The 27,926-nt window shown below is 48.1% G+C and overlaps 2 protein-coding genes across 13 annotated transcripts in view; both read right to left on the bottom strand.

The window, feature by feature from the left end:
- Nucleotides 1–23,934, bottom strand: part of ppid (peptidylprolyl isomerase D) — a 54,091-nt gene extending 30,157 nt beyond the window's left edge. The window contains exon 1 of one of the 2 annotated variants that reach the window (XM_086010710.1): nt 23,775–23,934. In XM_086010710.1, coding sequence (XP_085866836.1) covers nt 23,775–23,859 — 85 coding nt within the window. In that variant the 5' untranslated portion in view covers nt 23,860–23,934. Of the gene's footprint in view, nt 1–23,227; nt 23,715–23,774 lie in introns of those variants that run through there. The other variant, XM_086010700.1, reaches the window with a different exon arrangement.
- Nucleotides 1–27,926, bottom strand: part of rapgef2b (Rap guanine nucleotide exchange factor 2b) — a 1,083,630-nt gene that overhangs the window by 231,782 nt on the left and 823,922 nt on the right. The window lies entirely within an intron of this gene.

Here is a 27,926-nt window from a genome sequence, read left to right as displayed (position 1 = left end):
GAGAGAGACGGGGGAGAGAGAGAGAGACGGGGGGGGAGAGAGAGAGAGACGGGGGGAGAGAGAGAGAGACGGGGGGAGAGAGAGAGACGGGGGGAGAGGAGAGAGACGGGGGGAGAGAGAGAGAGACGGGGGAGAGAGAGAGAGACCGGGGGAGAGAGAGAGAGGCGGGGAGAGAGAGAGACGGCGGGGGGAGAGAGAGAGAGACGGGGGAGAGAGAGAGAGACGGGGGGAGAGAGAGAGACGGGGGGAGAGAGAGAGACGGGGGGAGAGAGAGAGAGACGGTGGGGAGAGAGAGAGACGGGGGGAGAGAGAGAGACGGGGGGGGGAGAGAGAGAGAGAGAGACGGGGGGAGAGAGAGAGAGACGGGGGGAGAGAGAGAGAGACGGGGGAGAGAGAGAGAGAGGACGGGGGGAGAGAGAGAGACGGGGGAGAGAGAGAGAGACGGGGGGAGAGAGAGACGGGGGAGAGAGAGAGACGGGGGGAGAGAGAGAGAGACGGGGGGGCAGAGAGAGAGACGGGGGGAGAGAGAGAGAGACGGGGGAGAGAGAGAGAGACGGGGGGGAGAGAGAGAGAGACGGGGGGGAGACGAGAGAGAGACGGGGGGAGAGAGAGAGAGACGGGGGGAGAGAGAGAGAGACGGGGGGGGAGAGAGAGAGAGACGGGGGGAGAGAGAGAGAGACGGGGGGGGAGAGAGAGAGAGACGGGGGGGAGAGAGAGAGAGACGGGGGGAGAGAGAGAGAGACTGGGGGGGGAGAGAGAGAGAGACTGGGGGGGAGAGAGAGACTGGGGGGGAGAGAGAGACTGGGGGGGAGAGAGAAAGAGAGAGACTGGGGGAGAGAGAGAGAGAGAGAGACTGGGGAGAGAGAGAGACTGGAGAGAGAGAGAGAGAGAGAGGGAGAGAGAGCGACTGGGGGGAAGAGAGAGAGGGAGAGAGAGAGACTGGGGGGGAAGAGAGCGAGAGAGAGACTGGGGGAGAGAGAGGAGAGAGAGAGAGACTGGAGAGAGAGAGAGAGACGGGGGGGAGAGAGAGAGAGAGAGAGAGACTGGAGAGAGAGGGAGACGGGGGGGAGGGAGAGAGAGAGAGAGAGAGAGAGAGAGACTGGGGGGAAGAGAGAGACTGGGGGAAGAGAGAGACGGTGGGAGCGAGAGAGAGAGACTGTGGGGAAGACAGAGAGAGAGAGACTGGGGGGAGAGAGAGAGACGGGAGGAAGAGAGAGAGAGAGAGAGAGAGAGAGAGAGAGAGAGACTGGGGGGGAGAGAGAGACTGGGGGACAGAGAGAGAGAGAGACTGGGGGAGAGAGAGAGACTGGGGAGAGAGAGAGAGAGAGAGAGAGAGAGAGACTGGGGGGGAGAGAGAGAGAGAGAGAGAGAGAGAGAGAGACTGGGGGGAAGAGAGAGACTGGGGGGAAGAGAGAGAGAGACTGGGGAAGAGAGAGATGGGGGGAGCGAGAGGAGAGAGAGAGACTGTGGGGAAGACAGAGAGAGAGAGACTGCGGGGGAGAGAGAGAGAGAGAGACTTGGGGAGAGAGAGAGACTGGGGGACAGAGAGAGAGAGAGACTGGGGAGAGAGAGAGAGAGAGAGAGAGAGACTGGGGGAGAGAGAGAGAGAGAGAGAGAGAGAGAGAGAGACTGGGGGAGAGAGAGAGAGAGAGAGAGACTGGGGGAAGAGAGAAAGACGGGGGAGCAAGAGAGAGAGAGAGACTGGGGGAAGAGAGAGACGGGAGAGAGAGACTTATTTTTCCCCACACTTAGACACGACAACACGTACCACTCTTTAACCTATCATAGTAAAAGATCAAACTTAACATGAAATCCTTATATATTTCGACCTGGAATATCCAAGGTCTACGCTCTTCAGTGCTAGAAGTGAAGAGTAGGACCACAGAGTTCATAGAAGAAACTAAAGATCTAGATATTATCATTTACAGGAAACTTGGTATAAAGGAAAAGGACACACTGGCTGTCCCCAAGGGTACACTGAGCTAGTGGTCCCCTCCAATAAATTACCAAGTGTAACCCAAGGCAGAGACTCCGGAGGCATACTGATCTGGTTTAAAACAGAACTTAAGAATTACATCAAATTTATAAAAAGGGCGAAAACCATATGTGGCTCAAACTTGAGAGGGAGATTATCTCAAACACCCAAGATGTTTACATTTGCGCACTTTATATCCCTCCAATCGATTCCCCGTACTTTAAAGAGGACACCTTCTCCAACATGGAGGGGAAATTATCCAATACCAGGCCCAGGGGAACGTGTTGATCTGTGGGGACCTCAATTCAAGAACGGGCGAAGAACCAGACTTCACAATAATCAGGGAAACAATTACGTATTCGGGAATAACCACTTTGACATCCCTTCCCTTCCATACAGGCATAACTGCGACAAGCAGTCAAATACCAACGGAAAACAACTACTACAGCTCTGTCGAAACCTGGGTCTGTACATTGTCAATGGTAGGTTCATAGGAGACCCTCCTAGAAGATCGACCTATTGCTCACCTCTTGGCTGCAGCACAGTAGACTATATGATTACAGACTTAGACCCATCCTCTTTCAGAGCATTCACAGTCAAACCACAAAACAACACTGTCAGATCACAGTCAAATTACTATGTTTCTCAAAAAGACAGAAACAAACAACATAGAAACACAACCCAGTAAACTGTACAACACCAAAAAATCGTACAGATGGGCCAAAAATGACACGGAAAAATACCAGAAAACAATTAGCAATGCATCAACTCAAGCTCTCTTAGACACCTTTCTGGATAACATATACACTCACAATAAAGAAGGCGTAAACCGGGCAGTTAGTAAACTAAACAATATTTTTGATAATTTGGCAACAAATGCAAACTTGAAAGCTCGCAAGAACAAACCCAAAACAAAAAACTATGAAAAATGGTTTGACCATGATTGCCATAACATGAGGAAAAAACTTAGAAAAATATCAAACCAAAAACAGACATCCAGAAAACGAGGAATTACGCCTTACTTATTGTCAGACACTAACACAATACAGAAACACACTCAGAACCAAAAAAGAGCAATTTATTAAGAATACACTCAGCTCCATGGAGGAATCCATTGATTCCAATTGTTTCTGGGACAACTTGAAAACACTACACAAAAAACAACACGACGATTTGTCCATTCAAAATGGGGACACATGGGTAAACCACATTGAAAAATTATACCAGAAAAACACACTAAGACCAGAGCAACACCAAATACGCAAAAAACTGGAAAAGCTTGAATTGGCCATAAAAGATAAACAAAACCCGCTAGACGCCATAATAACAGAAAAAGAACTTTTTGAAAAACTCAAGGACCTACGACCAGGAAAAGCTTGCGGGACAGACGGCATACTAAACGAGATGATTAAACACGCAGACGACAAAATGAAACTAGCTATCCTAAAACTCTTCAACTTGGTTCTGAGTGTCGGTTATTTCCCTGACATCTGGAACAAAGGACTCCTAACACCCATATACAAAAGTGGGACAAAATCGACCCAAACAACTATCGAGGCATCTGTGTAAACAGTAACCTGGGGAAGGTATTCTGTAGCATCATAAACAAAAGACTTATAAACTTCCTTGAGGAGCACAATGTCTTGAGTAAAAGCCAAATTGGATTCCTGCCAAACTATAGAACATCCGATCATATCTTCACCCTACAGACCCTAATTGACAAACACGTTCACCATAACAAAAGCAAAATCTACGCATGCTTTGTAGATTTCCAGAAGGCTTTCGACTCCATCTGGCATAACGGTTTATTCCTGAAACTTATCGAAAGCGGGGTAGGAGGGAAAACATATGATGTAATTAAATCAATGTATACAAACAATAAATGTGCAGTTAAAATTGGAGACAAACAAACAAAATACTTCCCACAGGGGCGGGGGGTGACGCAGGGCTCGCCAATCTCACCGACACTCTTTAATATTTACATTAATGGATTGGCAAAACTACTTGAACAATCTACAGCACCTGGCCTCACCCTATATGAATCCAAGGTTAAATTCCTCCTCTATGCAGACGACCTGGTTCTGCTGTCACCAACTAAGGAGGGTCTACCGCAGAACCTGGACCTGCTGGAGTCGTACTGCCAGACTTGGGCCCTGACAATAAATCCCCAAAAAACCAAAGTCCTTGTGTTCCAGCAAAGATCCAAACATCAGGGACCCAAAATAAATTTCACAGTAGGAACAACCAAAATTGAACAAACCACTCACTACACATACTTGGGCTTAAAAATCAGTTCTACAGGAAACTTCAAACTGGCTGTGAATGAACTGAAAGAGAAAGCAAGAAGGGCTTTCTATGCCATCAAAAAATCAATCCAAATAGAAATCCCAATTGCATTTGGCTCAAAATTTTCAAATCAGTAATTGAACCAATTGCACTCTATGGCAGTGAGGTATTGGGGACCGCTAACACAACAAGAATTTGCAAAATGGGACAAACACCCAATTGAGATCCTACATGCAGAATTCTGTAAAAGTATCCTCCGGACTCAAAAGGAAAACAGTAAACAATGCATGCAGGGCAGAACTAGGCCAATATCCATTAATAATCACTATCCAAAAAAGAGCCACCAAATTTTGGAATCACCTACAAATGAGCAACCCCCAATGCTATCACTACGACGCCCTGAAATGCCAAGAGCTGACCATAAAGAAAAATACCCTCAGTCAACTAGTCCTGGGACTCAGTGAAGTAACTACTAACAACACTAACAATAACCAGTCCCAGGACAGTGACAGGGTAACACAAAGAATTCGACCCAACACAATCGTCGCTAAGCAAAAGGAAAAATATCTGACATATTGGGCAGAAACAACAAAAACCCAAAGCAAACTCAATTGCTACTTGGCCCTAAACAGACAATACAACATAGCTGATTACCTGACCATGGTAAAGGATAACAAACTGAGAAGAACCTTGACAAGGTACAGACTTAGCGAACATAGCCTAGCGATCGAAAAAGGCAGACACAGGCAAACCAGGCTGCCAAGAGAAGACAGGATATGCTCTCACTGCAGTCTGGGAGTAGTTGAGACAGAGATGCACTTCCTCACAGCCTGTGGAAAATATCAGGACATCAGGGAGAATTTCTACCAAAAATTCTCACAAATATGCCCTGAATTCAGAAATCTGAATGACAACCAAAAACTCCCTTTCCTACTGGGGGAGGAGAGAAGCTGTGTAACACTGGCGGCACACTATGTTACAGCTTGCCATGAACAGAGGGACAACCAGTAAACTAAGACAAGAAATATATACAAAGAAGGCGAATGTATATTTGTAAACTGTATGAGTAGAACCGCGTTTATGTGTTCAACCATAAATGTATTTTGATGCTTTGGCAACATAAGATGTACCTTATCATGCCAATAAAGCGATTTGAATTGAATTGAATTGAATTGAGAGAGAGACTGGGGGGGAGAAGAGAGAGACGGGGGGAGAGAGAGACTGCGGGTGAGAGAGAGAGACTGGGGGGGGGGGGGGGAGAGAGAGAGACTGGGGGGGAGAGAGAGAGACTGGGGGGGGGAGAGAGAGAGACTGGGGGGGAGAGAGAGAGACTGGGGGGGAGAGAGAGAGACTGGGGGGGAGAGAGAGAGACTGGGGGGGAGAGAGAGAGGGACTGGGGGGGAGAGAGAGGGACTGGGGGGGAGAGAGAGGGACTGGGGGGGAGAGAGAGGGACTGGGGGGGGAGAGAGAGGGACTGGGGGGAGAGAGAGGGACTGGGGGGAGAGAGAGGGACTGGGGGGGAGAGAGAGGGACTGGGGGGGAGAGAGAGGGACTGGGGGGGGGAGAGAGAGGGACTGGGGGGAAGAGAGAGGAGCGAGCGACTGGGGGGGGGAAGAGAGAGCGAGCGACTGGGGGGGAAGAGAGAGCGCGACTGGGGAGAAGAGAGTGACGGGGGGGAGGGGGGAGAGGGGTTGGGGAGGGGAGTGAGGAGGGGGGGAAGCGGGGGAGAGGAGGGGGTGGGGAGGGGGGGAGGGGAGGGGAGGGGGGGAGGGGGTGTGAGGGGAGAAAGGGAGGGGGGGAGCTAGCAGACCCGATGGCTCCGCGGAGCTCCGTGCCGCCCCACGCACTGACATGCCGAGCGCAGCGCCCTGGTGAGCCCGAGCCCCCGCCCTCCCGAGACCGGGCCTGAGACGGCCGATTGCGGCTGGCCGGGCCCGGCTGCCTTGCTAACCCTCCTCCCCTCTCCGCCTCCCGATCTCCGGGCCTGGGCCTGAGCGGCGGATTGCGGCTGGCGAGCCCGGTTGCCGGGGTAACCCTCTCCACTCCCCCTCCCCTCCTGAGCCCCCCCCCCCCCCCCCGCCGAATGAAGCGCGAGGAGGTTGCAGTGAGCCCAGCCAGCCTTTACCAAGATGGCTGGCCGCTGGTTCGGAATCGGGCCCAGCCGGGGGTGGGGTGGGGCGGTGGGGGGGGTGGAGGAGCTTGCCACAAAACAATTGCCTAGGGTCCAGCATGGCTGGCAACCAGACGCCCAGGCTTCGAGGCCTATCTGCAAAAATGGGGAAAGGTAGGAAAATTAATGAGATTAGATAAAAGATTTAGAAAGTAATTAACTTTTTTTAAAAACAATGTGTGTTTTAAAAGCAACTTTTTTTTTTAAAGACGCAGAAAGCGGGGAAAAAGAAATGAAAAGTTTGGAATCAAGATGGCGGCGACTCACCTCGGTTCAGAACGATAAGGCCCGCCCACACACGCACCGATTGGTCGACCGTTCAGGTCACCGAAGCGTAGGATTGGTCAATCGTCCCGTCACTCGACTCTAGGAGGGCTCGCCCGCAAGCGCCAGGAACCTGCTCCCGCCACGCAGCGATTGGTTGACCGTCGGGTCGCTCGACCGTACGATTGGTCGACCTCGACGTCACTCGATGCTAATGAGCGGATAATAAGTGGAATGTTGAACGTTTTTTGGATACCGCGAGCGCAATTTTTGTCTCGCCGAAACGTAAATACGCTTATGACGGTTCTGGAATCGTAAGCTTTCTTTCGATGTAACACACGTGTAGGTACGCTCTATAACTTTCGAGTTTATACAATACAGACAGACAGACATAATGACAGACAGAAGTATCCTTTTATATATATACTAGCTAAAGTGCCCGGCGGTGCCGAGGCTTTTTCGAGGGCATGTTGTTGTTGGAAGAGAGAGAGAGCGACTGGGGGGGGGGGTGGTGGGGAGAAGAGAGAGAGAGAGAGCGCGACTTGGGGGGAAGAGAGAGAGCGACTGGGGGTTAGAGAGAGAGCGACTGGGGGGTAGAGAGAGAGCGACTGGGGGTAGAGAGAGAGCGACTGGGGGGAAGAGAGAGAGCGACGGGTGGGGGGAAGAGAGCGGGGGGGAAGGGGCGGGGGGAAGGGGGGGCGAGGGGAGGGGGGGCGGGGGGGAACGGGAAGGGGGGGCGAGGGGGGAGGGGGGGGGCGGGGGGGAACGGGAAGGGGGGGCGGGGGGGGAAGGGGCCCAGGCCGAGAGCCCCGCCCCCCCCCGGCCGAGAGCCCCGCTCTCCGAGCCCCGCCCCCCGGCCAAGCCCGATTGCGGCTCTGAGAGACGGCAGGCGGCCGAGCCCCGCCCCCCCCCCCCGGCCGAGCCCGATTGCGGCTCTGAGAGACGGCCGGCGGCCGAGCCCCGCCCCCCCCCCCCCGGCCGAGCCCGATTGCGGCTCTGAGAGACGGCCGGCGGCCGAGCCCCGCCCCCCCTCCGCCCGAGCCGAGCGCGGAACAGAGACGCCGCGTCTCACCTGCTCCTGCTGCGCGTGCACCCTGACCCTCATGGCTGACGCCGTTGCCCCGGGTAACGTGACGCGTGGGGGGGGTGGTGAGGAGCTCAGCAGAAGCCCTAGCTCGGGCCTGGCTGGGCAAGAAAGGCCCAGGCTTTCAGGGCCTAAGAAAAAAACGGGCAAAGGTAGGAAAAAGAATGTTCAGGTTAGATAAAATATTTACAAATGAGTGATTTATTTTAAAAGAATTTAATAAATTGAATTTTATTTTGCTGGAAATGTATATTTGAAAAGAAAGACGCAGAAAGCAGGAAAACAAATGGAAGCAAGATGGCAGCTACTCACCTCGGTTCAGAACGATAAGACCCGGCCACACACGCACCGATTGGCCCGGCGGCACACACCAGCAACCCAGCGTACGATTGGTCGAGCTCGAGGTCACTCTGTCGCTAATGAGCGGATAATGAGATGCTAATGAGCGGAATGTTGAAGGTTTTTGGGATACCGCGGGCGCGATTTTAGCCCGGCCGAAACGTAAATACGCTTAAAACCGTCTCGGAAGCATAAGCTTTCTTTGGAGGTAACGCGCGCGTAGGTACGCCCTGTAACTTTCGAGCGCATACCCGACAGACGCACACGCGATGACAGACAGAATGACAGAATGACAGACAGAAGTACCAATTTATATATATAGACTAGCTGGGGAGCCCCGCGTTGCGAGGGCAATTTTGGGGCGCGAGGGCAATTTTGGGGCGCTTGGTCTCCCTGCCCCTGTGTGTCCCCCCTCTCCCTGTCATGTCCTCTCCCTGTCCTATCCCTCCCTCCCCTCCTCTCCCTCCCCTCCCCTGTCTCCCTCCCTCCCCTCGCCCACCCCCACCCCCGCTCCCCTCTGTCCCTCTCTCCGGCCCCTCCCCCTGCCTAGCGCCTGAGGTCCGGAGCTGAGGTCCCCCGCGTATGGCGCGGCTGATGGACGGCCGCTGTGGGCGGGCGGGCGGCACATGCGCGGTCAGTGGGCAATTTTGGGGCGCTTGGTCTCCCTGCCCCTGTGTGTCCCCCCTCTCCCTGTCATGTCCTCTCCCTCTCCCTGTCCTATCCTATCCCTCCCTCCCCTCCTCTCCCTCCCTTCGCCTCCCCCACTCCCCTCTGTCCCTCTCTCCGGCCCCTGCCTAGCGCCTGAGGTCCGGAGCCGAGGTCCCCCGCGTATCACGCGGCTGATGGACGGCCGCTGTGGGCGGGCGGGCGGCGCGAGCGCCCCGCGATTTCCCGAGGCTCGCCCCCCCGCGATTTCCCGAGGCTCTTCCCCCCCCCGCGATTTCCCGAGGCTCTCCCCCCCCCCGCGATTTCCCGAGGCTCTCCCCCCCCCATTTCCCGAGGCTACCCCCCCCGCGATTTCCCGAGGCTCTCCCCCCCCCGCGATTTCCCGAGGCTCTCCCCCCCCCCGCGATTTCCCGAGGCTCTCCCCCCCCCGCGATTTCCCGAGGCTCTCCCCCCCCCGCGATTTCCCGAGGCTCTCCCCCCCCCCCGCGATTTCCCGAGGCTCTCCCCCCGCCGCGATTTCCCGAGGCTCTCCCACCCCCCATTAAATTGTTATTTAATTCCCTAACACATCATTAAAATATTTACCTTAGTTCCCTAACACACAGAAAGTGTGGGGGAAAAAATTGTGAAAAATCAAGATGGCGGCCACTCACCTCGGTTCAGAAGGATAAGGCCCGCCCACACACGCACCGATTGGTCGACCGGTCAGGTCACCAAAGCGTAGGATTGGTCAATCGTCGAGTCACTCGACACTCAACTGTAGGAAGGAACCCGCCGTCCGATTGGTGGACCCCGACGTCACACGGTCGCTAATGAGATGCTAATGAGCGGAACGCTGAAGGTTTTTGGGATACCGCGGGCGGGATTTTTGTCCGGCCGAAACGTAAATACGCCTATGACCGGTCCGGAATCGCAAGCTTTCTTTTGAGGCGACGCGCGCGTCGGTACGCTCTGTAACTTTCAAACGTATAGAGAACGGACGGACAGACAGACAGACATCGGACAGACAGACAGAAGAGCTCTTTTATATATATAGATAGATAGAAATTATTATATATATATAATAAATAAATATATTATATATATAGATAGATTATTTTTATCAATTATTTCCTGCAGTCCACATTTAATGGAATCTTTTGATTGCATCAATAAATATTTGCAGTATTGTTGCACAGTCCATGGGGCAAACTCATTACAGCAGCAACACAGAACATGTGGAACTTGTCTCGGAAGAACTCTATTGTTGCTGAAACATTTAGTCAGTGGACAAGGAGGTTTCCACATTGTGTTTCACATGACGTACTTGAATCAGTCATCTAAATTTTCCCCAGAGCGATTCAGGCTGCACACGAGAGAATAACCCACTTTGTGTCGCACATACCAAGCCTAGATCACTGCATTCTAAAGATATCTTGTGCTCCATAGAAACAAGATCCGCGTTTTGCACAATTGCTTAGCAACGAGAGGCATTAAGCAAGTGATCACATAGATTTAGCATTTTCCTGATCTGTGCTATTGAATGAGTAATCACCAGTTGAATCCTGTGATTTTCACATCACTTTCCTAGAAGAGAACAGTTCACAGACTGATTCATAGGGACAATGGCGTTATTCTTCTGCCCAAATAATGTGGTACAGGTAGACTATCCTTTATCCGAAAACCTCGGGACCAGCCGTGTTTCGGTTTTCGGAAAATTTCGGAAGGTATTTTATAAGACTGGGAAATTTGTCGGGGGCGGGGGGTCGGAGGTGGGGGTCGTCGGGGTCGGCGGTGGGGGTCCATGGGGGGGGTCGGGGTCGTGCGCCACTCTGGTCATGTCGTGCGCACGACTTACGCTGAACGAAAAAACCTTCGGTTTTTATAGAGGGTTTCGGTTTTCGGAAGTTCGGATAAAAGGTAGTCTACCTGTAGCATCATCTCAAAATAATAACAGCAAACTGTTCTAGCTGAAATTTAACTATATTGAGAGCAAGGTGATGTAGTCGCTATGTCAAAGTATCTGCTGATCTGTCAGAGTCACTGCTAATTGCAATAAACCATTCCTGCTTTTGACTGAATATAGGGAGTTAGGAGGTAAATTAAAAAATAGGACCTCGAAGGTAGCAATCTCAGGATTGCTACCAGTGCCACGTGCTAGTCAGTGTAGAAATAGAAGGATACTTCAAATGAATACGTGGCTAGAGAAATGGTGCAAGGGGGAGGGATTCAAATTCCTAGGACATTGGAACCGGTTCTGGGGGAGGTGGGACCAGTACAAACCGGACGGTCTGCACCTGGGCAAGACCGGGACCGATGTCCTTGGGGGAATGTTTAAACTAAAATGGCAGGGGGTTGGGAACCTGAGTAGGGAGACAAAGGAAAGGGAAACAAGGATAGAAGCAAAAGGCAGGGAGGAGAAAAACAAAGGTGGCAATCAGAGAAATCAAGGGTTTAAAACAAACATGGCCACAGTAAATAATAATTCTAAAAGGTCTAAGAGCGTTAAAAAAACAAGCCTGAAGGCTTTGTGTCTTAATGCGAGGAGCATTCGTAATAAGGTGGATGAATTGGCTGCGCAAATAGAGGTAAATGAATATGATATGATTGGGATTACGGAAACATGGCTCCAGGGGGACCAAGGCTGGGAACTCAACATCCAGGGGTATTCAATATTCAGGAAAGATAGGCAAAAAGGAAAAGGAGGTGGGGTAGCATTGCTGGTTAAAGAGGGGATTAACACAATTGTAAGGAAAGATATTAGCTCTGATGATGTGGAATCTGTATGGGTAGAACTGAGAAATACCAAGGGCAGAAAACGTTAGTGGGAGTGGTGTATAGACCCCCAAACAGTAATGCAGAGGTTGGGGATGGCATTAAAAGGGAAATTAGAGAAGCGTGCAATAAGGGCACAGCAGTCATCATGGGTGACTTTAATCTACATATAGATTGGGCTAACCAAATTAGTAACAATACGGTGGAGGAATTATTCCTGGAGTGTATACGGGGTGGTTTCCTGGACCAATATGTCGAGGAACCAACTAGGGATCAGGCCATCTTAGACTGCGTATTATGTAATGAGAAAGGATTAATTAGCAATCTTGTTGTGCGAGGCCCCTTGGGTCGGAGCGATCATAATATGATAGAATTCTTCATTAAGATGGAGAGTGAAATAGTTGACTCAGAGACTAAGGTCCTGAATTTAAATAAAGGGAACTATGATGGTATGAGACGCGAGTTGGGTAGGATTGATTGGGTAATGTCACTCAAAGGGTTGACGGTGGATAGGCAATGGCAAACATTCAAAGATCGCATGGATGAACTACAGAATTTGTTTATCCCAGTTTGGCATAAAAAAAATCAAAAAAAAAGTGACTCAACCGTGGCTAACAAGGGAAATTACGGATAACATAAGATCCAAAGAGAGGACATATAAATTGGCCAAAAAAAGCAGCAAACCTGAGGATTGGGAGCAGTTTAAGATTCAGCAAAGGAGGACAAAGGGATTAATTAAGAGGGGGAAATAGATTATGAAAGTAAGCTTGCAGGGAACATAAAAACTGACTGTAAAAGCTTTTATAGCTATGTGAAGAGAAAAAGATTGGTGAAGTCAAGCATAGGTCCCTTACAGTCAGAATCAGGGGAATTTATAATGGGGAACAAAGAAATGGCAGTCCAATTAAATACATATTTTGGTTCTGTCTTCACAAAGGAGGACACAAATAACCTCCCAGAGATGTCGGGGAACATAGGGACTAATGAGAGGGAGGAACTGAAAGAAATCAGTATTTCTAGGGAAATGGTGTTGGGGAAGTTGACGGGATTGAAGGCCGATAAATCCCCAGGGCCTGATAATCTACATCCTAGGGTACTTAAGGAAGTGGCCCTGGAGATAGTAGATGCATTGCTGGTCATCTTCCAGAACTTGATAGACTCTGGAACAGTTCCCATGGATTGGAGGGTAGCATATGTTACCCCACTATTCAAAAAAGGTGGTAGAGAAAAAGCGGGGAATTATAGACTGGTAAGCCTGACATTGGTAGTGGGGAAAATGCTAGAGTCCATTATAAAAGATGTAATAGCAGAGCACTTGGAAAGCAGTGACAGGATCGGACAAAGTCAACATGGATTTACAAAGGGTAAATCATGCTTGACTAATCTACTGGAATTTTTTGAGGATGTAACTGGTAAAATAGATAAGGGAAAACCAGTGGATGTGGTGTATTTGGACTTTCATAAGGCTTTCAATAAGGTCCCGCTTAAGAGATTAGCGTGCAAAATTAAGGCACATGGGATTGGGGGGCAAGGTATTGACTTGGATAGAGAACTGGTTGGCAGACAGAAAGCAAAGAGTTGGAATAAACGGGTCATTTTCCAAGTGGCAGGCAGTGACTAGTGGGGTACCGCAAGGATCGGTCCTAGGACCCCAGCTGTTCACAATATATATTAATGATCTGGACGAGGGAATTGGATGTAATATCTCCAAATTTGCAGACGACACAAAGCTGGGTGGGAGGGTATGCTGTGAGGAGGATGTCGTGAAACTCCAGTACGATTTGGACAGGTTGGGTGATTGGGCAGAAACATGGCAAATGCACTATAATGTGGATAAATGTGAGGTTATCCACTTTGGTGGCAAAAACAGGAAGGCAGATTATTTGAATGGCAATAGATTGGGAGAAGGGGAAGTGCAAAGAGACCTGGGTGTTCTTGTGCACCAGTCGCTGAAGGTAAGCATGCAGATGCAGCAGGCGGTTAAGAAGGCAAATGGTATGTTGGCCTTCGTAGCAAGAGGGTTCGAGTACAGGAACAAGGACGTCTTGCTGCAGTTGTACAGGGCCTTGGTGAGACCGCACCTTGAGTAGTGTGTGCAGTTTTGGTCGCCTTATCTGAGGAAGGACGTTCTTGCCATGGAAGGAGTGCAGCGAAGATTCACCAGGCTGATACCTGGGATGGCATGAATGACGTATGAGGAGAGATTGTGTCGATTGGGCTTATACTCACTGGAGTTTAGAAGATTGAGAGGGGATCTCATCGAAACCTATAAAATTCTGTCAGGCCTGGACAGACTAGATGCAGGAAGGATGTTTCCGATGGCCGGGGAGTCCAGAACCAGGGGTCATAGTCTAAGGATAAGGGGTAAGCCATTTAGGACTGAGATGGGTTGGAATTTCTTCACCCAGAGAGTGGTGAACCTGTGGAATTCTCTACCACAGAGGGCGGTGGAGGCCAGTTCATTAAATATATTCAAGAAGGAGTTGGATATATTTCTTAAGGTTAAAGGGATCAAGGGATATGGGGAGAAGGCAGGGACAGGGTACTGAATTTGGATGATCAGCCATGATCTCATTGAATGGCGGAGCAGGCTCGAGGGGCCGAATGGCCTACTCCTGCTCCTATCTTCTATGTTTCTATGTATGACTCCAGTGCTGAAAGGCTAACAACCCCATCAGCAAACATGTAGGTGGACATGCAATTGCAAATATCAAATATCTCTTCCTATAAAAAATACAGCTATTTCTAAAAGTGTAGTAGAGTTGAGCCTCAAATAATACACATCCCTTCAGGTTTGCTTGATAATATAATTAATAATAATTCAACTTTGTCATTGTACAATGCACAAGTACATGAACAACGAAATGTGATCTTGCAAGCTCCCATGAGTCCAGTACAAATAACATTAACATTAACATTAACGTAAATAGCACCGTCCTGGGAGAAGCAAAGCCGCTGCATCTGTGCACGCCGCCGCATCTGTGCACGCCGCCATTCCATTTCCACCATTCCTCCTGTCTGACAATCTTCAGCCCAACGCCCAGGCCTGCTCACCAGCCACCCCTCCCGGGGCTCCTTCCGTGACCTTCTCACCAACCGCCCCTCCTCGGGGCTCCATTCCGTGACCTTCTGCACCTGGTCTTCCCTGATGGTCACCCCTCCAGGTACTAACCAGGCCTGGCTCTGCTTAGCTTCCAAGTCCTTGCCAGTGACCCTGTCCCTAGTCCCAAGAACAGGGCTGATAGGTTATGCCATTCATTGTTCACCACATGTAGCCAGTAATTTCAGCGGCGTGGTGTACTTTATGCAATGAGTTATACACACTCTCTTTTATGAGCAAATGAGTGACAGGAAACATTTCAGCAACATCAAGTTACGCCGTACAGCATTTGTATGTACAAACTAAACAGCCAAGCCCACTGGCGGACTCACTTTGGTGGTCACACAAGAGTTGTGGAAAGTAGAATCGTCAAGCCTTTTCAGCTTCCTACCCACTTTCTTCAAGTTATGTATTCCTGTGAATCGGGTAGTACGAAACTGGTTTCCTAAACTAGTCACTCAATACTCCAAGCATACAGCTGATTTTACAGTACATGCTGTCCATACAGCATTCAAGCTTTTCCTGTAGTAGTCCATGTTAAGTTCTCGTAATCAAATTTTGCAGTTCAAGCAGAAGCAGCCACTTCTTCACATAATGGTGGAATTATTGTTGCAACTGTGGAAGCAGCAGGTACATCCAAAACATCAATTTCTAAACTTCCTGTTGCAGATGGTGTTGATTAGAGTAACATCCCATAGTGCTTCCACAGCTTAGGTACAAATGGATCTTCCATTAGTCAACTAATTAACACTATCAGGAGCATAGGCAAGTAATCCTAGGCTCAGCTGGTACGCGTCCATAGTTAAATGAATAAAAAATAAGCTTGCTAAATTTTGAGGTGCGCTGACAACTTACGATAACCTTAAGTGCATTTTATGGGCCTATAAATTAAACCTTGCATCATCACATGGGCACTATTGCGCAATTTCTTATATCTTCGGGGGGCTAAATGTATTTTGGAACAAGTAAAGACAGGACATGTTCAGTGGATTAAAGCCGTGCCTCATCCAGAAAAGAGCCTTTCTGGACATTCACCACATGCAGAGTTAACTGCTTGCCCTAAATGCTGAATTTTTTCATCCCTTGCCTGGATTTTAGAGGTGTTCACATATTGACCAGCGCCTCGTGAATAAAAGATTTCACCCACATACATCACTCTGCTTAGTACAAGTGTTCCCTTGACTCCCGAGAACAGTGTTATATTAAGGGACACCACGTGTATGAAATCAGTGAACCATTCTTTTTGCTGCAAGATGACTTTTCTGTAACTTAATTGTGATAATTTACATTTTTGAAATGAAAATTCATTTATGTCTGACATTCCTGTCAACCCTCTCATCTGTAATTATTTTGTCAACACCCATGAATGGCTGAAAAAGAAAACATATTTCTGTAACAATATAGCATTTCCCAGCCCCCAAACTGCCTTTTAATCTGTTTCATTTCCTGCCTTTTTTTCTCAGTTCTGAAGAAGGGTTTTGACCTGAAACGTTGACTCTATTTCTCTCTCCATGGATGTTGCCTGGCCTGCTGAGTTTTTCCAGTGTCTTCTGTTGTAATAACAAATTTAGCATAATAGATACTTTGTATTAAAAGAAATATAATTTTCCATGGGGAACATGTGACCCTATCCAATCAGAGATACTGGATTCTCTAAATCATCCCCAAGCAATTTTGCACAGACCTCTCGTATCACCCCTGGAACCCCGTATTTTTATGCTTTTGGTCCCCAATAGGCTAAACAAATGCCAGTCCATGCGTACACTTTCTAGCAGAGGTTATCAGATAGCTATCAAGGACAAAAACCCTGGCTGATTTCTTCTGTACCAAGCTCAGGATGTTGAAGCCAATTGTGGTACCTCATGATCTCTCTTAATTGTCTCTTAATCTCTCCTGCCTTCCATCCTATCACAGAGCTTCCCTTTTGTTCTTTCCTCCCCTCCCCCTTTCCCTGCCCCTGCTTAAAAACTTGTTCCATCTCCAGCCTTTTCCAGTTCTGACGAAGGGTCATCGACCTGAAACGTTAACTCTGTTTCTCGCTCCACAGATGCTGCCTGACCTGCTGAGTATTTCCAGCATTTTCTGTTTTTATTTCAGATTTCCAGCAGCCGCAGTATTTTGCTTTTGTGTTGTGGTACCTCTACCACTATTCTCACAGAGATTAGTTAAATCAGCACAGGCCAGTGATCAAAACTGGATGTTGCAGCTCTGTACAGCTCAGGACTAAACTATGCCATGCATTTACTCACAGAGCTCTTGGGCTTCGAGACACACTTATCAAGAAAAACACTCAAACAAGAACTGATATTTTCAGTATAGAAAGAACTTGTATTTATATAGCACCTTTCACGACCTCAGGACTTTACAGCAAATTAAGTAAATTTTTAACTGTAGTTACTGTTGCGATGTAGGAAACGCAGCAGCCAATTTGCACACAGCAAGGTCCCACAAACAGCAACGAGATAATGAGCAGAGAATCTGTTTTTAGTGATGTTAGTTAAGGAATAAATGTTGGCCAGGACACCGGGGAGAACTCCTCGGCTCTTCTTCGAAATAGTGCCATGGGATCTTTTACATCCAACCGAGAGGACATACAGGACCTCGGTTTAATGTCTCTACTGAAAGACTCCCTCAGTACTGTACTGGAGTGTCAGCCTAGATTTTGTGCTCAAGTCCCTGGAGTGGGACTTGAACCCACAACCTTCTGACTCAGAGGCAAGAGAGTACCACTGAACCATGGCTGATCCTGTATGGTTTAATAGATTGAAAATATTAAATTATGATTTTTTTTAAACTTGAAAATACAGGCATCCCTCTTGAAAAGCATGACTGGATTTGGGCCCAAGCCAAACTAGTTAAAAATGATTCCACCTTGCAGAAAACTGCCAGTCTTAAGATGCTTCTACTAATGTGTAGAGCCAACAATGGAGCAAGCGCCTCTTCCTTTCCTAAAGTAAGCACCCTTCCATTTTTCATCAGGAGAAACCAAATACATTTTCTTTTGACCTTCAGTTTATTGACTGGCAACTATTTCCTGACACAATGTTATCTGACTGAATCAGTAAGCATTTTGAATGATGCTAACTCATTGTTCTGTGAAGTGCTACATGCACATTTAATCACAAAGTTAAGATTCTGGATACACAAGAACTATTCCATTTGAAATATTCAAAAAAGATGTATGGCTCTTCAAAATAAAGCTTTGCTAGTGTGAAGGCTGCACACTTTCACTTGGGAGTTTAATTGTACAACAGAGCAGATCAATATTCCAAGGAAAGGGCTTCGGAGACCATTAGCTGATTATTTTCCCTTTCTAGCAGCTGCTGTATCCACAGCAATGAATGTTTGTATAGCATATTAGAAAATACATGATTTCAGTACTCTGTGTAATTAACTGAAATGATTAAACCTTAAAAAGGAGCTGGAGGCAACTAGCAAAATTTTATGTACAGACTTTGCTTTTATTGCAGCCGCCACAGTAATATATGATGCTTGGGAAATATGCTTCGCCTGGACAAAACACGCAGCTGCAGTGTATTCTATCTCCCCATCTATAACGTACAAGGATAGAAGTTTACTTGGCATGTTGTTGATAGTAGAATAGTGTACCAGTACCTCTCCCAAATTGTTATTCACGTGTGAGCCTCGTCAGACTTCATCCGCAGGGGTATTGCAACCAAGCTCGTCCTGTCTTCACCCAGTGTTGCCCTGGTCACTCCTGACTTTTGGAACTCCCTGGGCAGATCCCTCTGCTTGATCACTCTCCCAGCTTTTGACTTCAAAACTCTTTGGTATGCCTTTTGATCCCTACCCCCTGACTGACCCCAATTTTTTTTTCTTTTTTCCCCTCCTGTTCCACACCCATTGGTTTGTCCTCTTGCTAGAAGACATTTTCTTGCATGTGAAGTGTACTGAAGAAATGCAAACTGTTTATAAACACTGAGTAGTGATCAGCAGTGAGACTGGCAGTTCGAATCATAGGGCACAGAAGGTGGCCATTTGGCCTGCTTTTTGAAAGAGCTATACAATTAGTCCCACTCCCCTGCACTTATCCCATAGCCCTGCATTTTTTCTTTTTCAAGTATGTATCATAGAATCATAGAAATTTATGGCACAGAAGGAGGCCATTCGACACATCATGTCTGTGCCGGCTGAAAAAAAGCTATCTAGCCTAATCCCACTTTCCAGCTCTTGGTCCGTAGTCTTGTAGGTTGCAGCACTTCAAGTGCATATCCAAGTACTTTTTAAATGTGATGAGCGTTTCTGCCTCTACCACCCTTTCAGGCAGTGAGTTCCACCACCCTCTCGGTGAAAAAAGTTCTCAACTCCCCTCTAATCCTTCTACCAATTACTTTAAATCTATGCCCCCTGGTTACCCTACCTCTCTGCTAGGGGAAATAGGTCCTTCCTATCCACCCTATCTAGGCCCCTCAATTTTATACACCTCAATCAAGTCTCCCCTCAGCCTCCTCTGTTCCAAAGAAAACAACCCCAGCCTATCCAATCTTTCCTCATAGCTATAATTCTCCAGTCCTGACAACATCCTCGTAAATCTCTTCTGTGCCCTCTCTAGATCAAAGGAAGAGGCTTATAATGTTGCCAAAAAGAGTAGTAAGCCTGAGGATTGGGAGGATTTTAGAATTCAGCAAAGGAGGACCAAGAAATTGATAAAGAAAGGGAAAATAGAAGATGAGAGTAAACTAGCGAGAGACATAAAAACAGACTGTAAAAGCTTCTATAGGTATGTAAAAAGGAAAAGATTAGCGAAAGTAAATGTGGGTCCCTTACAGGCTGATACAGGAGAAATTATAATGGGGAATAAGGAAATGGCAGAGAAATTAAACAAATACTTTGCATGTCTTCATGGAAGAAAATGCTAAAAACTTCCTGGAAATAGTGGAGAACCAAGGGTCCAGCGAGAATGAGGAACTGAAAAGAAATGAGTATTAGTAAAAAAAATAGTACTGGAGAAATGAATGGGATTGAAAGCCGATAAATCCCCAGGACCTGATGGCCGCATCCTAGGGTTTTTAAAGAGGTGGCTCTAGAGATAGAGGATGCATTGGTTGTCATTTTCCAAAATTCCAGACTCTAGAACGGTTCCCTCAGATTGGAAGGTAGCAAATGTAACCCCACTATTTAGGAAAGGAGGGAGAGAGAAAATGGGGAATTACAGACCAGTTAGCCTGACACCAGTACAGGTAGACTATCCTTTATCCGAAAACCTCGGGACCAGCCGAGTTTCGGATAAAGGAGAATTTCGGATTTCGGAAGGTGGGTCGGCGGGGGTTCGTGCGCACGACTTACGCTGACGCTCAGCGTAAGTCAGTCGGGGTCGGCGGGGGTCGGGGCCGGCGGGGTACGCGGGGGGGGGAGTCGGCGGTTGTCGGGGCCGGCGGGGGGGTCGGCGGTTGTCGGGGCCGGCGGGGTCGGCAGTTGTCGGGGCCGGGGGGGTCGGCGGTTGTCGGGGTCAGCAGTTGTCGGGGCCGGGGGGGTTGGCGGTTGTCGGGGCTGGCGGGGTCGGCGGTTGTCGGGGCCGGCGGGGTCCGCGGGGGGGTCGGCGGTTGTCGGGGCCGGCGGGGGGTCGTGCGCACGACTTACCCTTTATCCGAACTTCCAAAACTGGAACCCTCTAAAAACCGAAGGTTTTTTCGTTCGTACGCACGACTTACGCTGAACGAAAAAACCTTCGGTTTTTAGAGGGTTTCGGTTTTCGGAAGTCCGGATAAAGGGTAGTCTACCTGTAGTAGGGAAAATGCTAGAATCTATTATTAAGGACGTGGTAACGGCACCTAGAAATAATAATAGGATTGGGCAGTCAACATGGATTTATGAAAGGGAATTGTGTTTGACGAATCTGTTAAGAGTTTTTTGAGGCTGCAACTAGCAGGATAAGAGGGAACCAGTGGATGTGGTGTATTTGGATTTTCAGATGGGATTCGACAAGGTGCCACACAAGAGGTTATTAAACAAAATTAGGGCTCATGGGATTGGGGGTAATATACTACAGGAAACTTTGTGTTATCCAGAGGCTAAATGTCCGGCAAGCTCGAGCCACCGGCAAAAATCAGGAGCCGTTTTGTTAGGTTTTTTCTTCTTGTGGCTTTTTTTTTACCCCAACAGTCAGGCTCTGCAAAGTCTCTGTAGCTTAGCAACAGCTTCAGAGAGATGCTTCCAAGGTACGGGCCGACTGTTTAGAAGCTGTTACTAAGCAACAGTGTTTGTTGTCAGATACGGAGATGAAAAGCTCCGTATGCTTCAACATGAACGCTGGTGTCCGGCAGTTTTGAGGGAACGGCAACAGCTCGGTGCCGGATAGCACAAAGTTTCCTGTAGCATGGATTGAGGATTGGTTAACGGACAGAAAACAGAGAGTAGGAATAAACGGTCATTTTTGGGTTGGCAGGCTGTAACTAGTGGGGTACCGCAGGGATTAGTGCTTGGGCCTCAGCTATTCACAATCTATATCAATGATTTGGATGAGGGGGCCAAATGTAATATATCCAAGTTTGCTGATGATACAAAGCTGGATGGGAATGTGAGTTGTGAGGAGGATGCAAGGAGGCTTCAAGGGGATACAGACAAGTTAAGTGAGTGGGCAAGAACATGGCAAATTGAATGTATTGTGGAGAAATGTGAAGTTATCCACTTTGGTAGGAAAAATAGAAAAGCAGAGTATTTTTTAAATGGTGAGAGAATGGAAAGTGTTGGTGTTCAGAGGGACCTGGGTGTCCTTGTACACGAATCACTGGAAGTTAACATGCAGGTACAGCAATTAAGAAAGCAAATGGTATGTTGGCCTTTATTACATGAGGATTTGAGTATAAGAGTAAAGACGTCTTACTGCAATTATATAGGGCCCTGGTGAGACCACACCTGGAGTATTGTGGACAGTTTTGGTCTCCTTACCTAAGGAAGGATATACTTGCCATAGAGGGAGTGCAACAAAGGTTCACCAGACTGATTCCTGGGATGGGGGGGATTGTCCTACAAGGAGAGATTGAGTAGACTAGGCCTATATTCTCTAGAATTTAGAAAAATGAGAGGTGATCCTGTTGAAACATACAAAATTCTTATAGAGCTTGACAGGGTAGATGCAGGGAGGTTGTTTCCCCTGGCTGGGGAGTCTAGAACCAGGGGTCACAGTCTCAGAATAAGGGGTCAGCCATTTAGGACTGAGATGAGGAGAAATTTCTTCACTCAGAGCGTGGTGAATCTTTGGAATTCTCTACCCCAGAGGGCTGTGGAGACTCAGCCATTGAGTATATTCAAGACAGAGATCGATAGATTTTTGGATATTAAGGGAATCAAGGGATATGGGGATAGTGCAGGAAAGTAGAGTTGAGGTAGAAGATCAACCATGATTTTATTGAATGGCGGAGCAGGCTCGAGGGGCCAAATGGCCTACTCTTGCTCCTATTTCTCATGTTCTCTAGTGCAATCACATCTTTCCTGTAATGTGGTGACCAGAACTGTACACAGTACTCTAAGCTGTGGCCTAACTAGTGTTTTATACAATTCAAGCATAACCTCCCTGCTGTTATATTCTACACCTCAGCTAACAAAGGAAAGGATCCTGTATGCCTTCTTAATCACCTTATCTACCTGTCCTGCTACCTGCAGGAATCTATGGACATGCACTCCAAGGTCCCTCTGTTCCTCTACACTTCTCAGCATCCTACTATTTATTGTGTATTTCCTTGCCTTGTTACCCCTTCCGCAAATGCACATTCCCTCACACTTCTCCAGAATGAATTCCATTTGCCACTTTTCTGCCCAGTCCATTGATATCTTCCTGCAGTCTACAGCTTTCTTCCTCACTATCAATCACACGGCCAATTTTTGTATTATTTGCAAACTTCTTAATCATGCCCCCTACATTGAAGTCTAAATCATTGATACATACCAGAAAAAGGATCCTAGTACTGAGCCCTGTGGAACCGTACTGGAAACGGCCTTCCAATCACAAACACCCGTCAACCATTATCCTTTGCTTCCTGCCACGGAGCCAATTTTGGATCCAACTTGCCACTTTCCCTTGGATCCCATGGGCTTTTACTTTACTGACCAGTCTGCCATGTGGGGCCTTGTCAAAAGCCTCGCTATATAGACTAGATAAAACGCACTACCCTCATCAACCCTCCTTGTTACCTCCTCAAAAAATGCAATCAAGTTAGTCAGACACGACTTTCCCCTAACAAATCCACGCTGACTTTCCTTGATTAATCCGTGCCTTTCTAAATGACAATACTGCCCCTCTGAATTTTTTCCAACAATTTGCCCACCACCGAGGTTAGACTAACTGGCCAGTAATTACTCGGTCTATCCCTTTCTCCCTTTTGAAAATTACTATTGAATTTGCTTTCACCACCCTTTCAGGCAGTGCATTCCAGATCATAACAACTCGCTGTGTAAAAAAAAAAATCTCATCTTCCCCTGGTTCTTTTGCCAATTATCTTAAATGTGTGTCCTCCTGTCAGTAGAAACAAATTCTCCTTACTTACCCTCTCAAAACCCCTCCTCCTTCCTCACTAAAGGCAATGAAGCCAATTATAGCACTCCTACTGAAATCTGCGATTCAGCACATACCTGGGACCTTCCCGGTCTGTATGGTTCTGCAGATAAACTCGCCGAGACAGCGAAGTCGCCCAATACTGAAAGACCTACTCAAGCACACCATCAATCTGTGTGACAAATATTCACTGGAAATCAGTGTCGAGGTGAAACCAGTAGGGATTATCATGGTTCTCGTTGAAGTGCTCACAATTCCTTCTCACCGTTACCACGCAAACTGTTCCTGCCATCGGGAAAGTGCATGATAGAATCAATTAGTTATAAAATTAATAAGGAGGGAAAGCACGTGGCTGAAAGCAACGTGATAAACAATCAGGGTCTGTTCGTGCTTGACTTCGAAAAACACAAGACGATTCTCGAAACTTCCACAATTCAGAATGTTCTCGAATCCTCACAGAACCTTCAGCACAAGATCAGGAAAACAGAAACTATGTTTGCTTGAAGGGCTGAGAAGGAAAAGGTGCGACTGCAGTGGAGACCCCGATAACCCACAGACAAAGGGACAGACTGAGGCGCCGGGCCAGGCCGATCTCTCACCGCGGGCCGGGCCGGGCCGCCCTACCTGTCTCGCCTGCGATCTTCACGTCCAGGTAGACCCGCGGGTTGGTGGCGTTAGAAGGCTGGGCTTTGGGAGAAGGATTCGACATGCCGGCGGTCCGCACTCACACACTGAAGCCAGCAAGCGCACAGCACTTCCGCTTCCAGCCAGCCGGACATCCGCCGGCCCACTGTTTGGGAACAGGTCCTGGGCTGACAACCACCTCACCGCTCAGTTTAAGTTTAAAACATTGACAGTGTATTTTAAAAATTAATTAAAACTGTACTTGCAATTAGTTTAACACGGTGCTGCAAATCCCTAGTTCGTAAAAGTTTTAAGCTGGACACCAACTTAGGTAAAGCAGTATTGCCAACCCCACTGTCTCATAAATCAAGAGACAAAATCTTAACAATCATGAGATTTGGTACAGAAATCATGAGTTGCCATTTTTTCCCCCTGACCTGACTTCTTGCTGACCTTTGCTCCCGGATAGGAAGCGCGTTCTGCCGTCACTAATCGATTACTGACGTAAGAACATAAATCGCAGCAGGAGTAGGCGGATGGCTGGCCCCGCTGTCTCATCACTTGCAGGCCAGACTCGCTCTGCTTTTGACCGTTATTCTTTCTAAAACATAACTTCCTCCATCCCTGCAACCCTTTAAGATCTCTGCACTCCTCTCATTTTGGCCTCTTACGCATTCTCGATTTTACTCGCTCCACCATTGACGGCTATGCCTTCAGCTGCCTTGGCCCTAAGCTCTGGCATTCCCTCCCTAAACTCCTCCTCTCTCTGCTCCTTTAAGACTGTTAAATCTCAAGAGTTTATTAACCTTGCTTCAATAACAATTAAAAGAGTACGCAGGAGACAGAGTTCAGTTAACAGGCATTACTTCCAGAAGAATCTCTTAAACTTAATGCACTCTATTTCCCATAGTGCATTGCACATCACAACTACGGTAAGCTATGTGGGACAATTCAAATACAACATTCAAAATACACAACTTCTCCTCCCCTCTTACATTAGATGTCCCAATAGAACCACAACATTTTTAAAACACAGTTACCTGGGAGTGAGGGTAGACTTCCTCCAACCATAGCTATACCCATGGGGATTATTCTGCCCCAGATAAAGGGTAAGCCTCTGAACTATAAGTTCAAACGTATAGGGGCCCGCCGCTCTCTGGTAGGATACCGGCGGTCAACCTGGCTCTCCAGTTCATTGTCTCTCACAGGTGACGTCACCACAGGTGTAGGTGGCTGGGGTGCCTGTATACAGGTCTCCCTTGCTGATGAGATAGGGGCTGAAGCGGCTGCTTCCTCAGAAGTTGAGCCTCTCGGTGTAGAAGGCGGATGACCCACAGCGTCACCCAATGGCAGATAAACTGCTGTTGGTGGTTCAGTGGGTGTTGCTGCACTTCGTAGAAGCTGATCGGTGTGTCCTCGGGTGTCTGTGCAGTGTAGGATACTGGACCAGTCTGTGCAATGACAGTAGCAGGAACCCACTTAGGTCCACCACTGTAGTTCCGTGCCAACACATGTTCACCTGGGCTGAAGACTCTATCTTTGGAGCGTTGTTCACGTTGCTTGATCTGCTTGTCCTGCTGATACTGTACCACGTCTTTCACCTTTGGCGGTTTCAGCAGGTCGAAGTTGGTTCGTAGCTCTCTTTTGAGCAGTAGAGTGGCAGGTGATGCTTTTGTGGTCGCATGTGGTGTGTTCCTGTAACTCAACAGGAAACTATTCAGGCGCTGATGAAGCATTCCCTGGCCTTGCGATGCCTTTAGAGAGTGTTTCATGGTCTGAACAAACCTCTCAGCTAGACCATTGGTCGCAGGGTGGTATGCTGCAGCCCTGATATGTTGTACGCCATTTACCTGCAGGAATGTAGCCATTTCTTGTGACACCCACTGTGGACCGTTGTCTGAGACAAGTTGCATCGGAGATCCAAATCGGCTGAACACCTCACTTAACTTCTCGATCGTCTTCTCAGCGGTGGTGGACCTCATTATAACAACCTCTGGCCACTTACTGTGCGCGTCAACAGCCACCAGGAACATTCTCTCCTCAAATGGACCTGCAAAGTCTATATGAATGCGGTGCCATGCTTCCTCCGGAAAGTCCCAGGGGTGAAGAGGTGCAAGCTGTGGCACATTACGAACTCTCTGACATGAGGAACAGGTTTTAGCTTTGTCCTCAATCTGTCCAACCATACCCGGCCACCAGAAGTAGCTCCTCGCTATTTCTTTCATACGAACCATTCCGCAGTGTCCGGAGTGTAGTTGCTGTAACACTGGTTTCCGTAACGATGGTGGAATAACCACTCTCCTCCCCCACAGCAAACGTCCAGACTGCACCGACAGTTCGTTTCTCCTTAAGAGATATGGTTTCAGGTTTGGGTCATCGCTGTCAAGCTTGCCCCTGACGATAATGTCCAGCACTGCAGACAACACTGGGTCGTTTCTGGTGTTTCGTCGGACCTGTGTCGAAGTAACAGGCGCGTTCTCCACCTGCCTAAAATAGCAAATGTCCATGCTACTCGTCATAGGCTTGGTGACAGGCAGTGGCAACCTGGAAAGACCGTCGGCGTTGCCGTGCAGGTTAGACTTGCGATATCTAATGTCAAAGGTGTGTGCAGACAACAGCAGCAGCCACCTTTACATTCTGCTCGCAGCAAGTAACGGAATCCCTGTATGTGGCCCGAAGATGGTCGTGAGAGGGCGGTGATCTGTTAGTAGGGTGAACTGTCTCCCGTACAAATATTGGTGAAACTTGCGAACGCCAAAAACGATGCTCAGTGCTTCTCGTTCTATTTGGGCGTAGTTAGTTTCAGTTCTGTTCAAAGTCCTAGATGCGAATGCTATCGGCTTCTCCTCCGTTTGGCATGATATGAGAAACGACCGCTCCCACACCATATGACGATGCATCACAAGCTAACTGTATTGGTAATGAAGGATTAAAATGCGTCAAAGCCTCTGACTTCAGGAGCGTGTCCTTTGCTGTCATGAACGCCTCCTGGCACTTGTTAGTCCATTCCCACTTGTCTTTACATAGCAACCAATGCAGCGGCCTCAGCATCGAGGCTAGGTTTGGTATGAACCATCCATAGTAGTTCAGTAACCCTAGAAAAGAACACAGCTGGCTGATATTTTCAGGTGCTGGGGCATCCACAATTGCCTTGGTCTTGGACGGTGCCTTGTGAAGGCCTGTGGCATCGATCACATGACCGAGGTACTCAACTGATGCCTGAAAAAAATCGCATTTATCCCTGCGAACTCTGAGTCCATAATCCCTCAGTCTCTGTAGCGTTGCGTCCAAGTTACGCAGATGGTCTGGGTCATCACACCCAGTAACTAAGATATCATCTAAGTAGCACTGGACTCCAGGCAATCCACTAAGGATCTGGTCCATAGCATGTTGGAAAAGCGCTGGAGCTGATGTAATTCCGAAAGGAAGTCGACGATACCTAAATAGGCCCTTGTGCATCACAATAGTCAGCATTTCTCGTGACTGTTCATCCACATGCATTTGCAGGTAGGCTTGACAGAGGTCAATTGTGCTAAACTTCTGGCCCCCAGCAAGTCCCGCAAACAAATCATCAATATGGGGAAGTGGATATTGCTCCACTGACAATACAGGGTTAACAGTTACTTTAAAATCTCCACATATCAAATCTCCACATATCCTAACTCCACCCCCTTTCTTGAGCACTGGTACGATGGGTGTTGCCCATTCACTCACGCTGACTGGTTCTAGTACTCCGCTTTCAACTAGGGCTTCTAAGTCAGCCTCGACTTTTGGTCTGATGGCATAAGGTACGGGTCGTGCCTTCATGAACTTGGGTTTGCTATCCTGCTTAATACGAAGCTTCACAGTAATATCTTTCATGCTACCCAGTTCTCCATTAAAGATTTCTGCATGTTTCTTTAAGATGGCGGGTAAGCCTGGATCATTGTGTGACATCATGTAGACTGATGACCAGTCTAATTTTATTCTCTCCATCCACGAACGTCCCAGTAGGGAGGGGTAGAGTGGTAACTTCCTAGTTTGTCCATTCAACTGAACTGTGACCTCAGTGATACCTCTCACGGTTACTCTTTCACCGGTATATGTCTTTAACGCTAGGTTAGCTGGCTGAAGTGGAAGGTGCTTTAATGTCTTTTTGTAGACTGTCTCTGA

Source organism: Somniosus microcephalus, chromosome 2, assembly GCF_052327205.1.
Source record: "Somniosus microcephalus isolate GS21.2 chromosome 2, FLI_Smic_1.0, whole genome shotgun sequence".
Lineage (NCBI taxonomy): Eukaryota > Metazoa > Chordata > Chondrichthyes > Squaliformes > Somniosidae > Somniosus > Somniosus microcephalus.
The sequence above is the reverse complement of the archived record's forward strand: the minus strand, read 5'-3'. Positions and strand labels throughout refer to the sequence as shown.